We start from the raw sequence: 16,313 nt of genomic DNA on the forward strand, positions 1-16,313 counted from the left end.
TGGGGGCAAACACAGCCCTGCTCATCCCCCTGTCCCTGTGCAGTGACCACCTGGCAGATCCCACCAGGATCTGTGTTCCAGGCAGGCAGCACAGCACATCCTGCTCCAGCACACAGCTGCTGCTCTCCAGGTGGGCTCAAGAGACACATCTTCAACCAGCTGAGAGCAGGGAATTGGCTCTGAAACCCCCCCAGCACAGCATGTTCCCTTCCTTTAACCAGCAACTCTTCAACTCTCGTGGCGTTCACACTCTGCCACACTCTCTCTTGTCACTGGAGAAATGACAAATACATTAAAAAGCAAGGAGCTGCCTAGCTCTGGCTGCAAACCATCCACCTTGCTGATCAAACCTCAGCCTGTCTGTGCCTCTTCTCCCAAGGGAACAGTGGGTTCCAGGATCAGGAGCTGCTATCAGCACCAGAGGGAGGCCAGGAGGCTGCTTCACACGCAGCAGGAACACTTCCTTGCTTTGCTAAGGTCTCTAGCACATTCTGTCACGCTTTCAGCCAGGAAAGAGCTGTCTGGTTTGAATTTTGCAGAGCCAGAAGCCACTTCCTGACTGGTTGATGGGTGGAGATGCACACAGAGGTAAATATCAGGACTGCTGAAGGAGCCAGGCTGCACACACAGACACCACAAGGCAGGAGCCCCCTGGAGATTTCCCTTCAGATCAGCTGGAGTCTCTGCCTGGAGGTGAACTCACCCTGAAAGCCACAGAGGAGACAACAGGAAAATGTCCCCTCGCCGACTGCACAAAGCCACAGGGCTCAGCTCACTGAGTGCAAAGCAGAACTCAAACTCCCACAAAGTGGGAAAAACCCTCACTGGATTTCAGGAGCCCGTGGGAAGCCCCAGGGAGAGGCAAATGGCCACCAACTGAGGGGGTGCCCGTGGTTCTGGAGGAGGAGGATGGATGCTTTGCTGCAGCATGGAGCAGTGGGGCAGTGATGGATTGCTTCCCTGAGTTACCCTGGGTGCAGGTCCCATTCTTTGGGCATCCTCCAGCTCCCCAGGATCAGGGCATCCACAATGCAGGAAAAACTAACTCCAGGTGCTGAGACTCAGAAATGCAACAGCAGAACACTGCCAAGGTGAGGAGCTCAGCCCTTCTCAGCATCAACCCAGACAGAGGCATCTTTGCTTCAGACACAAGAGAGATCAATTTTCCCAGCAGGAATTTCCAGTTCCCAGCTGAGTGCACAGCCCTGGTGCTGTAATTAAACATCTGCTGCTTTCTCCAGCCTATTTGCCTGCTTCTAGCCCCCCTCACTGCCTGCTGCTGTTTGCAAGGATCAGCCCTACCTGCTCTGATTTCCAAGGTAACACCACAGTCCTTATCCCCACTCTGGCCTCTGAGGGCTCAGTCAATTCTTTTCTAGGTCTACAACTACCACCCTTGCTTTGCATGTTGATGGATGACCAGAAAAAAAAGAAGAAATGAAAAAAAATCCATTGTTAACCAGCTAAAACTTCCTGCTTTTTCATAATTAAAGCTGAGGGGAAGTGGCTTGTTCCCACTGAGTGATGCCTCAGCTAAAGGAAGCAATCTGTGAGTGGGGAGGGCAGGGCTGTAGCTGGCTCTTCCCAGTCCAGAGGGGATTTTTTCCAAAGAAAGATGTGACACTGGCATCTCCCAGCCTGGAACAACGAAAGGGAGAAAGGGATGAGGCTGTGCTTGGCCTAAGGCTCAGTTTCAGCCATACCCAGGGCCTCAGAGAGCAGGAGTCTGCTGGATTCCAGCAAAAACACAACTCAGCTGCTCACACACTTCTGGAAATGCCCAGGAAGATGAGGCCCAGCAGCTGCTGGAAAGTCTAAGCCTGGAGAGGCAAAGCCAGGCTGGAAAAGGCCCCTGCCATGCTGCAGACCCTGGAACAGCCCCTCCCTGGCTGCTGCAGAGCTTGGGAGAAGCCACCAGGGACCAGAGAGAGGAGGAGGCAGGGAAGAAGGCATCCATCAGCCCTACCCACAAGGTGTGAGTCACTGTGCAGCTCGTGTGGCACAGCAAGGAAAAACACCCAGCCCAGGAGCTCCTGGAGAGCGCAGCCCAGCTCTGCCAGCTGATGCCCAGCAGAGCCAGATCTGGCTGCTGGAGCAGGCACAGGCACCAAGAGCTTGGGTTCATTCAAGCTCTCACAGCATCCAGCCAAAATGCATTTCAGAGGCTTGCCTGCTATCCCAACAGACTTTTGGGTCATTCTTCTTCCAGCCAAGATGGTTTAGAAGGGGAGGAAAAAACAGAATAAAACAACCTAAGTGCTAGCATGAGGAGCAGGTGTTACAGGGCCCTGGAGGCCTCTGATCCCCTCACAGCTCAGCCACAAAGCCCAAGCTGCACATCCAGCCCGAGTCGTTCAGAGCAGCCTCACAGCAAGAGCAGGGCACTGCCCACCACCCCTGCAGCAGCCCCCTGTCCTCTCCCCATGTCCCACGGCAGGATTGGTGCTGTGGTCACCAGATTCCAGCACAGGGAGCTGCTGGCAGCTGTGAACACACACAGGGCCCACGGGCTGGCAGCATGGCAGGAATCCCTCCCTGCAGCTGCAGCAGCCCAGGCACAGCGTGTGTCAGCTGGGGGCAGAGCGTGAGCACAGGCTTAAGCAATTAACAAAGCTTCTTTCTAGGATTTTAGCTCCTCATGGGTCTAAGCCTGTAAGGTGCTCACTGGGTGCACCCTGAGCATCCTCAGCTCCTGCCATGGGCACCAGTGAAGGTGCCTGGTGTTCCCAGGCAGCTCTGAGGATGTGGCTGGCCACACTGCCATGCAACAGCCGAGCCTCCACGGCTTCTCCAAGGTCTGGAAGAAACAGAGCAGGAATGAAAGTGGAGATGAGAGCCAAGGGCTTTCACTGACCACCTGGAGCTCACTGACCCTCCTGCTGCTAACAGGTCCTGGACTAAAGCACTGGAAGCGCTCAGCCCCCCTGGCTGCTCTCAGTGTGAGTGGTGCACCCTCTGTAACAGCATTGGCTGTGTTTTGACTGATCTTCCCACCTGAGGAACTCGGAGTGCTTTGCAGAGCCTGCTGCACTCCCACGGAGCAGCTGAAGCACAGCTGCAGGCAGTTGTTTTCTCAAAGCACAGCTTCTCCTCTGCACCCCCGCACACAACTCCACCGAGTATTACTCAGTACAGAATTTGGCCTGGAATATTTCCCTTGGCAGGGCTCCCCAGCCAAATTTACCCTGCAAGACATAGCACCAAAGAAAATACCCTCTTTACTTCCTCTGGGGTAGTAAGTACTGCCAGGCTTATACCTTAGCATTGAATATCCCCAAATTCCCCTCCCTTTACCCCTGGAATCCTCCTTAGGTTGTGGGCGTTGAGGAAAGCTAACTACAATTCAAACAGCAACTTGCTGGCTGTACTTGTCACTGGAAATTCAGTTAATTCCATCCAACAGGATAAGCCACACTCAGGAGAGGTGGGTGGGGGGAAAGCTAGCTTAACACACTGCTTTTTAAAATCTGCAGTACCAGCTACACTACAACTGGCTATGCTTTGAATGAATGCTACAGAAAAAGCCCACCAAATGCTGCACAAAATTACTCATTACACCCAAAAGCGTGGGCATACATCACCCCACTCCTTCTACTGCTTCTGGCCACAAATGCACTCAGGTCTGAAAAACTGCAAGGAGGCAGAGAGCAGGCTGCAATACACCCTCTGAATGTGGACATCAGCTGGAAGCACTGGGAACACACGCTGGACCGACTGGAGCAGAGCTATACCGAGTGGCCTAGCGCTGCAGATAGTGGGTTTTTCCCTGGGAACGGACGCTGGGTTTGAGGGACTTGGAAAAAAAATGATGGAAGAGGGAGAAAACGTGTCAGGGCAACCATTCATGTGCGATAAGCTACAAAAGATAAATACCATTACGGTCCTGTTTTCTCCATCACTTCAGCACACGCTGCCCCTCCAGCCTGCCCCCCGAGCCAGCTGGGATCCACGGCGCTCTGCAACAGGTCATGGCTCCAAACTCCGGGGACGGGCTGTCCCCCCTCGGACCCCACCCGCCCAGAGGTGCCCGCGGAGCGGTGGCCGAGCAAGATGCTGAGAACGCGCATCACCCGAAGCACCGCCAGCGCTGCCCGGGGCATCGCATCGCCCCGGCGTGCCCATAACGGTGCGGCTGTCCCCGGCGCTGCTGAGCCCTCACCTTTTTGAGGAAGGCCATCCGCGGGCGGTAGCGCTGGCCCTGGTCGAGCCGTGTGACGGTCATGGTGGCGGTGGCGGTGGCGGAGCGGAGCGGAGCGGGCCCGGCCCGGCGCACCTGGCTGCGGACACCGCCACCCGCCGGGGGCGGCGCCACCGCCGCGCGCCGCAGCCAATCAGCACCCGCCGCCCCGCGCTCATTTGCATGAAGGCGGGGGGGCGGCCGCTTGGGGGCGCTCGTGGGAGCGCGCGGAGGGGCTGGGATGGAATGGGATGGAATGGAATGGAATGGAATGGAATGGAATGGAATGGAATGGAATGGAATGGAATGGAATGGAATGGAATGGGACGGGACGGGACAGGACGGGACGGGACGAAACGGAATGGAATGGGATGGGACGGGACGGGATGGAACGGAATGGAACGGAACAGGACGGAACGGAATGGGAGGGCCAGGGTCTCAGGCCTGGGTTTGGAGCAGGCCCAGAAAGCGATGGAGGCTGATTGCCCATGAAGGGTGCCCAGGGCAGCACTTCCGGGGGGGATCCATGGTCACAGCATCCTGCTGGGCCACGATTCCAAGGTCCAGGTGTAAGGTCCAAGGAATAACAGCCCTGTCCCCCAGAGTTTCGGGTCATGACCTGTTGCAGACCCCAGCTGGCTCCAGGGGTCAGGCTTGGGGGGGCAGCCATGTGCTGAAGCGATGGAGAAAATAAAGGCATAAGATCATTCTGGAATTTGTGAAGTCACGTTAAACAAGCTAAGGCCAAGGTGCTGTGGCTGAGTGTCATGTGTGTGAGGGCGAGCAGTGCTTTGGGCACGTGTCCCTTGAATGCCACCAGCCTCAGGCAGCTCAGCTGTGGATGCAGGAGCCAGGTGGGTTTGGGGAGTTGGTGGCTTCTTCACATGGGGAAATTGTGATGAAGAGTGACCAGAGGAAGACCATGTGGTTAGAGTTCTTCCTCCCAGTGGAACTGCCTCATGCCATGGGGTGGAGGGAGAACAGTACCTGACTGGCAGCACTGGAAACCAAGAGCTCCAGCAAGATTTTGCGTGGTTCCTCCAGAAAGTGGCAGAGTTTCCTCTGCTGCCCCCAGCTCAGCTGCCAGCACAGCTGGGCAGGAGGAGAGGCTGAGTCCTCACTCACACAGAACCTGATTCTGCCAGGGCTCGGACGATGCATTCCCAGGATTCTTGCCAGCCAAAAGGCACTGCCCTTTGTGTGAGTACCCTCCTGCACACCCCAGAGAGCACCCACACAGGAGTGTGTGCTCACACCTGTGTGTGCCCAGAGTGCCACCTGTACACATCCTGAGCAGGCACTCACACCTCTCTGTCCGTGAGCTGATCCCACCCAACACTGTTGGCATCTCCCAGTGTGCCCAGGACACACAGCAACAGATGGTACAGGCACATTTGTACCCCCAGCATGTGTGTATGTACAGGAACACAGATTGCACAGGCACATTTGTACCCCCAGCATGTGTGTATGTACAGGAACAGACTGCACAGGCACATTTGTACCCCCAGCATGTGTGTATGTACAGGAACACAGATTGCACAGGCACATTTGTACCCCCAGCATGTGTGTATGTACAGGAACACAGATTGCACAGGCACATTTGTACCCCCAGCATGTGTGTATGTACAGGAACACAGACTGTACAGGCACATTTGTACCCCCAGCATGTGTGTATGTACAGGAACACAGACTGTACAGGCACATTTGTACCCTGAGCATGTGTGTATGTACAGGAACAGACTGCACAGGCACATTTGTACCCCCAGCATGTGTGTATGTACAGGAACACAGATTGCACAGGCACATTTGTACCCCCAGCATGTGTGTATGTACAGGAACACAGATTGCACAGGCACATTTGTACCCCCAGCATGTGTGTATGTACAGGAACACAGATTGCACAGGCACATTTGTACCCCCAGCATGTGTGTATGTACAGGAACACAGATTGCACAGGCACATTTGTACCCCCAGCATGTGTGTATGTACAAACAAGCATATTTGTACCCCCAGCCCCGTGTGCCTCACACACTTCACATCCACGTTGCCATGTCACACGGGGAGCACTCACACTCCCCACACGTGTGCAGCTGTTTCTCAGGGCAGTGCCTCCCTCACCACAGTACTTGTGACTGCTCTGGATTTAGGATCCGTGGTTCTCACACTTGAGGGGAGCAGGCTGGCTCTGAGCTCGAACCGAGCTTTTCCCATGAACAGTAATGCCCTGAAGGCACAGGCTGCTTTCCCAATTGCTTTGCTGCCCTGTGGAGGTGTTTTATCTTTAGCTCTGCTCTTTCATAGCACCCAGACAAGCCAGTGCTTTGGAAGGCCTTTCCCCTGTGTCTGCTCAGCCCTTCCCATGTGGAATTCCCCTGGAAGTCACAGCAGCTGCTGATCAGACCCTCTGCTCCATGCAGATGATGAGCAACCCCTGTCATTCCACACTGGTACCGAGTTATCCTGCCTCATGCTTCAAGGCATCCGCTGATGGCCAAATGAGCGGGAGGGGAGCTCCTGATGTTTGCAGAGTCTCATCATTCAGGCTCTGAAGTGCTGTTTTGTTCTGCCAAACCAAGCTCAGATCCTGGTGCGCCTCTGAAAGGCCAAGGGTGACAAACTCAGTAGCACAGATGGTCCTGGAGGCAAAAGGGAGGAAAAAGGGAGTTCAGAGGGGAGTTAGGAAGCAAGAGAAAGGACAGCAAAGGCAAGCAGGCATTTTGATGATGCTAGTGAACTAAAGTGCTTCCATCTCTTAGAGACAGATGCAAGGAATTCTTTGAGAGAAAATATCAGAGTAAGGAGCACATAAAAAGATATAGCTCGTTTTCTTGGTTTGATAGGCAAAATAGGAAAACTTGTCATAGTCTACAATGGTTCCTCTGAAACATTTGCAGTTTAAAACCAAACAACTTGGTCTGTTACACAAGTGATAGTTAAAGGACTCAGAAATACTCCAGGTGTGGTGCCAACACTGGCCTAAGTAAAGGATCAACTACCAACAACTTCCCATGTCCCACACACTTAAAGGAATAAAAATGGTAATTTCATTCCAAAATGCTGACTTTAACAGTTACACTGAGGAATATAAGTGTCTTATTCACAAGAAACATTTGAAATCTGGGTCTTCAAGTGAGTTCAAAAATAAAATGGTCTTGCAGGAGATCCCGGAAAAATAGCCCTGAGAAGCTCACGCTGAGGTGTGAGCTCTTCAGCCTCACTGAGCTCCAAAGATTCAGATAATTTTAAATCCTTCCGATCCCCCAAACACCCCCTCACAGGTCAGGTGTAGGGTTTTTTCTATTTCTAGTCTTCTCTGACAAGCTATGATGAAGCTTATGGATATTTCTCTATTATAAAGCTACTTTGTATAATTTCCAGAACATGTCCAAGGTAAATTCAGCTTTATTAACATCTGTGAGTGACCCACAGCACCAAACACACATGAACTGAGATTTCACCTGTGCCCAGGTGAACCACCCCAGCCGTTAATGCTCTTGGCAGATCTGCCACATGAAGCACGAGGCATTTAAATCAGATTATAGAGGCTTGTCTAGGGCAGGCACTCCTGGGCCTCTAATCACGAAACCCACACTTGTGGAAAGCAAAGAATTCTCCAGTCCTTGACACAGCCTGGCTGGCTGATGTGTGAATTTGTTGGTCAAGAAAACAAGGGACTTGAACAGCAGGAAGAGCGGTGGAGAGCACCAGCAGCAGCCACGCAGGCTCCCTCCAGATTTCTGACTCCCCACGTTCACCCTGGCCTTTCTGCCCCCCAGATAATGCAGGAGTCTCTCTCTGGAGAGTCTCCGTACCCTCCTGTTTTGTATGGTAAATGCAGTGGTATTTATGTAGCTGCAAGTCTCCATGGGTGTTCTACCCCATGCAGAGGGTGAATGATGCTACCGTGGAAATACACTTGTGGTCATCACATCACATCATCACATCATCACATCACATCACATCATCACATCACAGGGCAATGCTGAGAGTCCATGGGCTCTCCAGAGCCCACAGATCCCTGCCAGCCTCTCCCACAGAGTATGTCCAGGCTGGGGAAAGGTCTGCTGAAAGCTGGATTTTATCCCTCTGGTCTCCTTGTGCAGCCCCACAAGCTGTGATTGCTCTCAACAGACCGGCTCTCAACTCTCCGGAGTTTCTCTTGTGGAAAGCGCTGCCAAGGGAATCCCCCCTTGTCTTTAAAAGGTGACATTTCCTACGTGGTTGCCCCTTCTTCACACATCAGAAAGTTGAATCATCCGACACAAAAGGCATGTGGTGAGTAAGCGACCTTTCTATGCAAGGAACTGGGGACGCCCTGAGGGGAAGGAAGGGGTAACGTAAGTGAAGCAAGTGGCAAGTGGGGGCTCGGTTTTAGCACGCAGTTCCTTCCAGGAAGATTTCAAAGCAGTTTGCCAACAAAAAAAAAAAAAAAAAAATTTGTGTGAACTGTGGCATAGAGAGAGGCGCGACTTCAGCTCAGCTCTGCCAGCAAGGCAATGGTTAAAGGAATATCTCCAGAGTCCATTGTCCTGCCTGGTGGGGCACAAGCACTGAAAATGAGAAGTTTCCTTAGCAGCCTCACGGGAAGAGCTGCGAGCGCAAGCGGGGCAGCATTTGTTTCCCGTCATTCCTGGGCTTTCCAGGAAAGCTAAGGAAAGCAGTGGCAAAGAGGAAGGAAAAAAGCCAAGCAGAGAAAGACCTCATGCACCCTGCCTTAGAGATGAAGCCTGGCTGCTGGGCTGGGAGGATGCAGCTGGGCTCACAGCTGAGCTGGATGGTGCTGAGGCCTCTCCAGGGAACACGCAGGGCAGGAACAGCCTTCCCGCAGGGCACAGCTGCCAGAGCCAGGCTGCGGGGCCAGCACACGGCAACGGAGCTCGGAGAGCTCCCCAGTGAAGGGCAGAGACACGGCGAGGTCAGGGACTCCCCAGCACTTCACCGACTCGACTGTGGAAACTCGGGAGTCCTCTGCAGCTAGGGAGGTGAGATGAGGGCTGAGTCAAATATCTTAAAACTTCATTTTAAAACTGAGACCAGAGCTCAGGAATGACTGGCTTCCACATCTGTACCAAGAACACCAGGATGTGCTCCTTATATTAATCTTGTACCACATCCTGTTCTCCTATGAGAAATGCTTTTTTCTTTTTATTCTTTTTTTTTTTTTTTTTTTTTTTTTTTTTTTTTTTTCTGGTAAGGCCCTGCAAAATAATTCTCATGCAGTTTATCTCTGTGTGGGACCAACCTAAGGTGAGAACACTGATGCCCATTTCAGATTTTGAAGGTCCTTCCAGTTGGGGCCAAGCAACATTTCCTTGTTCTAAATTCACCTCACCGTTTCCACATTTATTTCTTCCTTTTTCTAAGTTATTATTAATGTTGGGGGGGAAAGCAGAAAAAATTGAGAGGATAACTCACTAGATATCAAAGACTAAGAGATGTAAGGAGAGAAAAATGCTTAATGCAATCTTTGCACTACGATGGTGTAACTGATGGTAGTTAAAGTTAATTTATTAAACAAAGGAGTAAAAGAGCAGCTGTGCTTAGGGCTGGGTTGAATGAAGTGTGGGATTTTCAGTCCTTGGGACTTCCAATCCTTGCAGGTCCCTCAGCCCATGAGTTGTTCTACCCTTCACATGCAGGGTTACCATTGAAAATAAGTCCTTGCTTCTTCTAACTCAGTATCAGATTCAGAGTCCCACTCTCTTTTGCTCGTTGTGTCTCGGGAGAGGTCGGAGCCCGGCTGTTTGCTCAGCTCGGTGCTGCAGCCCTGCAGCACCGGGGAGCTCTTCTCAGCCAGCCAGAGAGGAAGGACGTGCCGATTTTTCCAAGCGCTTTAACAAAACAGCTCTCTTTCTGCAGCGAGAACAAAACCTGCTTAGCTGGCAAGCACCATCCTGCCCCCCTGACCGAGGGCCGACCTCCCCGGGCCGCCTGCCCGGCAGCTTCCCAGCAGCCAGGGGTGGGCTGAGCCTGGGGCTCGTTTCCACGGAATCCCAGATGGGTTAAGGTTGGAAGGGACCTCCTAAGATCGTCCAGCCCGACCCCCCTGCCTAAGCAGGGTCATCCAGGAACAGGTCCAGGTGTGTTTGGAACGTCTCCAGAGAGGGAGGAGACTCCACAATCTCCCTGGGCAGCTGTTCCAAGGCTCTGGCCCCTCCATGGAAAGAAGGTCTTCCTCATGTTGAGGTGGAACTTGTCATGTTTTAGTTTATGGCCATTGCTCCTCATCCTGTCACTGGGTACCACTGAAGGGTCTGGGACCATCCTCTTAGCACTCACCTTGGAGATATTTATGGGCATTAATGAGATCTCCTCTCAGTCTTCTCTCCTAAACCTACCCATGAGAAGCCAGGGACAGGGACAGGGATAAGGACAGGGACAGGAGTGGCTGCGTCAATTCCTGTGTCCAGTTCTGGGCCCCTCAGTTCAGGATGAAGATTGAAGGGCTGGAGCATGTCTGGAGAAGGAATGGAGCTGGGAAGGGGCTGGAGCACCAGGAGCTGCTGAGGGAACTCAGGGGGCTCAGCCTGGAGAAAAGAAGGTTCAGGGGGGACCTTCTCACTCTATAACCCCTAACAGGAGGGTGCAGCCAGCTGGGGGTCAGGCTCTGCTCCAGGGATAAGGAACAGGACACGAGGGAACAACCTCAGGCTGCTCCAGGGGAGGTTGGGGTTGGCTATTATGGAAAATTTCTTCATGGAAAGGGTAATTAGACATTGGAATGGACTGCCCGGAGATGTGGTGGAGACACCCTGGAGGTGCTCAAGGAAAGACTGGATACGGCAATTGGTGCCATGGTCCAGTTGACAAGGAGGTGATTAGTCACAGATTGGGCTGGATGATCTCAGAGATCTTTTCCAACCTAACTGATTCTGTGTTTCTATGATTTAGTTTTTTCTGCCTGCCTACAGTGAGAGGACCGGTGGACATGGCCTCAAGATGAGACATGGGGGATTCAGATTAGATTAGAAAAAAAAGAGTAAAATTACTTAGGGTGGTCTGGCATTGGAAGGGGCTGCCCAGGAAGGCGGTGGAGTCACCATCCCTGAAGGTGTTTGAGAAACATCTGGACCTGCTGCTGGGTGATGTGGTTTTGTGGATGCTGGGTGGATGGTTGGACTTGGTCTTAAAGGTCTCTTCCAAACCTTTATTACTCTATGAAGTCATTCTCCACCTTAACTTTATTTCCCATTACAAAGCACGTTAAAATTATAATCATGTGCATCTATAAACCTTTAATTCCATTACACAGCAGCACCCTGTGCCTGAATGTTCTTTCACTGTGTTTCCTCGTGAGCAGCCCGGCACCTGCCAGCAGGTACAGCAAGGATTCAGAAATACTCCAGGAAGGTACAGCCTGGATCTCCTCCAGGAACGGTGCTGAAAAATCCCAATTTCAAGCTCAACTTCAAAGCGACTCGGGGGATTTCTTGAGGAAAAGGCAGAGTTATACAAGTAAACTGTCAGTCCGGCTAAAAAGCGCCCTGCCTGCCTGAGATCAAGGAGCGTTCGGACAGGCTGTGAGGCACCTGGCCGGGGTGTGCTCGCAGGGCCGGGCTGGCGGCCCCGGGGTCCCTCAGGGTGACCCGCCGCCCTGCGCTCCCGCCATTTCCTGTGAGGGGCCGCGCAGGGGGCGGAGCCCGCGCCGTGGGCGGGGCCGGCGCTCGTCACGCGCCGGGCGTGGCGGGGCGCGCAGGCGCGGTGCGGGGCGCGGGCGGCGCGGGCGGCGGGCGGGCGCTCCCCTCGCTGGCAGCGCTCGCTAAGATGGCGGATTTCCTGCCGTCCCGCTCCGCGCTGTCCGGCTGCTTCCCCGGCTGCCTCCTCACCAGCGGCGAGGCCGAGCAGCAGCGCAAGTCCAAGGAGATCGACAAGTGCCTCAACCGCGAGAAGACCTACGTGAAGCGCCTCGTCAAGATCCTGCTGCTGGGCGCGGGCGAGAGCGGCAAGTCCACCTTCCTGAAGCAGATGCGGATCATCCACGGGCAGGACTGGGACCGCGCGGCCCGCGAGGAGTTCCGCGCCACCATCTACAGCAACGTGATCAAGGGTGGGTGAGGGCGGCGGGGACGGGCCGCCCTGCGAGCGCCGGGCCCGGCCGGGCCGGGGCGGGGAGAGGCGGCTCGGGCGGGTCCCGCGGGCCGGGGGAGCCGTGGGGCCGCCGCCGCCTCCTCCTCCCGCGCTGTCCCGGCGCCTCAGCTTCCCCCGGGGCCGGCTCCCGGCCCCTCCGCGCCCGCGGGGCTGTCACCGCGCCGCCCGGGTGCGGCCCGCGGGGCGGCTCCGCCGCCCGGCCCCGGGAGCAGCGGTTTGAGCCCGGGAGGTGCCGGGCTTTGCCTTTCGGTGCTGCGCTGGAGCGAGGCCAGAGAAGGGCAGCAGAGCTGGGGAAGGGGCTGGAGCACAAGGGGCGGCTGGGGGAGCTGGAGGGGGCGCAGCCTGAAGAGAACAGGACGCTCAGGGGTGATCTTATCGCTCTCTACAACCAGTGGAAGGACGGTGCAGCCAGGTGGGGGTCGGGCTCTGCTCCCAGGGAACCAGAGATAGGATGAAGGGACAGTGTTAAGCTGCACCTGAGGAGATTTATTCTGGACATTAGGAAGAATTCTTCACTTCAGACATGGGAATGAGCTGCCCAGGGAGGTGGTGGAGTCACTGTCGCTGGAGGTGTTTAAGACTGGACGTGGCACTTAATGGCAAGTCTGGTTGACAAGGTGGTGTTCGGTCATAGGTTGGACTGAATGATCTCAGAGGTCTTTTCCAATCTAATTGATTCTGTGATTTCCTGGTAATGCGAGTGCAGTAATGAGCGGTAATGGATGAGGGGAAGATGCACCTGGAAGTGCGTGAGGAGGAGCCCAGCCCTGTGCTTTCAGCATTTCGCTGCAGTGGAAGAATCGCTGCCGTTGTGTTGGAAACTCGGCTGACACATCAATTAACTGCAACCCGCAGGCAGAGCCTCTCTCATAGACGCTTTGCCAAAACCTCCACACATGGTTTAGGGGAGTAGTGGACGCTTGATTTCACTGCTGTCATCCTGACTTCATTGGTCATCCTCATTTTCTCTCTTATCTAAATCGCTCCTTGGATTTTCAGTTTGGACTGTGCAATAGTTGGACAGAATCTTAATGTGGCTTCTCAAAACAGCAAAAGTGTTGCCAGACTCAGCCCCTGAAAATCCAGCAGTTCTCAATTTTACAAACCTGCTGATGAATCAAGCCTGGAAAAACTATTGATAGCAGTAGAAGGCAGGAGAAATCACACACATGTATCTCAAGCAGGTTAAAGTTTGCATGTATCTCAACCAGGTTAAAGGTTAGTGTTAAAGCTGCTTGGTACTCTGTGAAGGTATCCACGTAGGAACTGCACATCTGTCTGCGAGGCTGTTTTCCTGCAGTCACAGATAGATTTGACAGATACCCCCCTTTGATAGAGAGAAACACCATGGAAAGGGAGTGAACCTTGACAAAACACCTTGGCACTGAATGAGTATGTTACTGTACAGTCATTTGTTGCCACATCTTAATTTCCTTATATCTCTTCCCATGCCTTTACAGTTGCTTATTCTTTCTGGAATTTTCTTTTTATTTTTTCATCAGTAAATTTAGTGCCAGGAATCATTTCCCTGCATTTACCTTATCGACCTGAGCACAGTGGGTTTTTATATCCTTCAGAAGGAGTTTAAAATACTCTTTTTTTCCTAGAGAATATTTACCAAAACAGCCACAGAATGCAGGAAAGCCTTTAAGTGATATAATTCCTCTGCACTTAAGCTATAGGAACATACTTTGAGCAAGTGCAGTGATTTTAATACATGTCTTAGTCTCTCTGAAAGTATTAAAAGCAATCGTAGAAATACTGTCAGCGATAGAGATTCTTTGTATAATTTGATATAACTGGATACCAAGTTGATAAGAACACAAAGCCTAGAGAGCCTTAAAGCAAGAAATGAGGTGGTTTAACGTATTTTGAAATAAACTTTTAAGTGTACTTTGTACTCAAGCCAAGTGAAAGAGTTTTTTAGCACAGGTTGGATAAACTTAGTAATTAAAAATAACACTTGTTCAGGAATTGAATTTGCACTGTGGGGATAATCCTGTTGATGGTATAGTCATGTTCTTGAGATAGAGGTAACAGCAAACCCCAGATTTGCTAATTGTAGTGGCTTGAAATCACTTTTTTGGACCCTTCCTGCTTCCCTACGTGTGGATGTTCCCACTGAGCTTTGTGCAGAGTAGGTGCATTGTTCCTCTGTGCAGATCTGCGGGCTGGTGAAACAGGAGATGCTGAGAAACTCTGCTCACGGTGCCCTTCCTTGTCATTGCAGGTGTCCGAGTCCTCGTGGACGCCCGAGAGAAGCTCCACATCCCTTGGGGAGATCCTGCCAACCAGAGCAACGGCGACAAGGTGATGGCTTTCGACACGCGCGCGGTCACCGTGGCGCAGGGCATGGTGGAGACCGGCGTGTTTTTGGACTACCTGCCAGCCATCCGAGCCCTGTGGGCAGACAGTGGCATCCAGCACGCCTACGACAGGCGCAGGGAGTTCCAGCTGGTAAGATTTGGCCTTCGGTGTCTTTAAGTGCCCGCGTGTGATTTTGTCCCTGCCTTGCTTCTCTGTGAAACGCCGACCCAGCCGCTTCCTTGAGTGGTTGGCTGTTACTCTGTGGTGTTGCACACAGCTGCATTTAGCTACTTCCCCCCCTCTTTTTTTAATAATAATAAAAGAAATTCTGACGTAATCGTCCTCATTTCATATGTGGGAAAGCTGAGGTATTGAGGGCTTTTAAGTTTTGTAACAAAAGCTGGTACCTGCACAGTATTTTTACCATATAATTATTACCACTCTTTTATTAACTAGTGCATCAACTTAACCAAGCCAAGCAAAAAAAAAAAAATGGTTTGTCAAAAAACCCCAGACTTAATAGTAATGTGATTTTTAAAGAAAAGATATGCATGGGTTAATGAGAAGAATTTAAAAACCACTCCCTTCTCTATTCCAGTTTGAGCAATCTAGCAAACATTCCCTCTGTATACTTCCTGTTTAATTTTGAATGTCTGTGTTAATACTCGTGTAATGAGATTTTTGTTACATTGAAGTCCTCAGCTTCAATGTAACAAAATGGAATGGAAATTATTCATTATTCTGTGTGAAATATAATGGAATACACAATTTTATTTTAGCGGGGTGGAGATGGAGTACACAATTCAGTAGTGGGGTTGGAAAGGAAAAAGAAACCTCTTGATTCTTGAGCAGCAGCTCAAACTGTCTGTGACAGCTGAACTCCCTTTGCTCCATTCCCATGCAAATGCTGCAAAAAGAAATGAAAAATTCAAGTTAAATTTGATTGTTGGTTCCTAGACTTGTGTATGCCAGTGGCATAGGGTTTTGTGGGGGTGGGGGTTGAGAACCTTAAAATAGATTAAATCTGTTCTTCTAGGTCTCTCAAACATAAGTGGCTTTGTGTTTTTATGTCTTAAAAATAACCTTTGTGTTAGTGTGAATCCAAACAATAGCTTACGATGTCTCCTGTTGAGCTATTATGAATGGTTGTGTAATCATAGCCTGACTTAAAGAGGTTGTGTAAATATTCTATAAATATGTATTGCCCTGATCATGGAATGTCTTCTGGAGATTGCAGAATGGGCAGGTGCTGCAGTGGCCTATCACCTGCCCAGCCCTGGGCTGAGCTCTGTAAATAAGTTCCTAAGGAGACCTGTTGCTCCTTGAGTTTCACCTTCAAGTGATCATAAAAGAGTAATTGCTCTTCCGTAGTCAAGATTCTGGTGCAGATGTGACTTCTGCTGGTGTAATTGCTGTGCTGGAAGGATCTGCTGTAAAATCTGTTCAATAAGACAGTTTTGTCTTCGATTAAACATGTTTAGTGACTTGAGGCTGTGTAGCAAAGGGAAGGGAGCAATTAGTGTTCTGTCATCTTGAGGCCCTGGGAAGTGGGTTCTTTCCATAGCTGAAACGTGCAGAGTTTCACTTTGAGTGGGTTGAGAAGAGGGTAGTGAAGAATTTGTTCTTCTGAACCTTACAGAAAGAAAGCTGTTGCTTTCTTCTGTAAATCCCTACATCTGTGTAATTGTCTGCAAAAATATGTATTTATCATGTTGTGCTTTAGGTAAAACTCAGGAATATT

The 16,313-nt window shown here is 51.7% G+C and overlaps 2 protein-coding genes across 6 annotated transcripts in view; one reads left to right on the plus strand and one right to left on the minus strand.

Moving 5' to 3' along the window:
- RGS9 (regulator of G protein signaling 9) overlaps nt 1-4,251 on the minus strand; it is a 32,405-nt gene extending 28,154 nt beyond the window's left edge. For 3 of the 5 annotated variants that reach the window (XM_038157273.1, XM_038157276.1, XM_038157275.1), the window contains exon 1: nt 4,160-4,222. In XM_038157273.1, coding sequence (XP_038013201.1) covers nt 4,160-4,222 — 63 coding nt within the window. Of the gene's footprint in view, nt 1-4,159 lie in introns of all 5 variants that reach the window. The other 2 variants (XR_005259365.1, XM_038157272.1) reach the window with 1 other exon arrangement.
- A 7,601-nt stretch (nt 4,252-11,852) lies between these two features.
- GNA13 (G protein subunit alpha 13) overlaps nt 11,853-16,313 on the plus strand; it is a 29,774-nt gene continuing 25,313 nt past the window's right edge. Inside the window, exons 1-2 of the mRNA XM_038157083.1 lie at nt 11,853-12,224; nt 14,496-14,722. Of these exons, the coding sequence (XP_038013011.1) occupies nt 11,942-12,224; nt 14,496-14,722 (510 nt within the window). The 5' untranslated portion in view covers nt 11,853-11,941. The remainder of the gene's footprint in view (nt 12,225-14,495; nt 14,723-16,313) is intronic.

This window comes from Motacilla alba, chromosome 18, assembly GCF_015832195.1.
Source record: "Motacilla alba alba isolate MOTALB_02 chromosome 18, Motacilla_alba_V1.0_pri, whole genome shotgun sequence".
Lineage (NCBI taxonomy): Eukaryota > Metazoa > Chordata > Aves > Passeriformes > Motacillidae > Motacilla > Motacilla alba.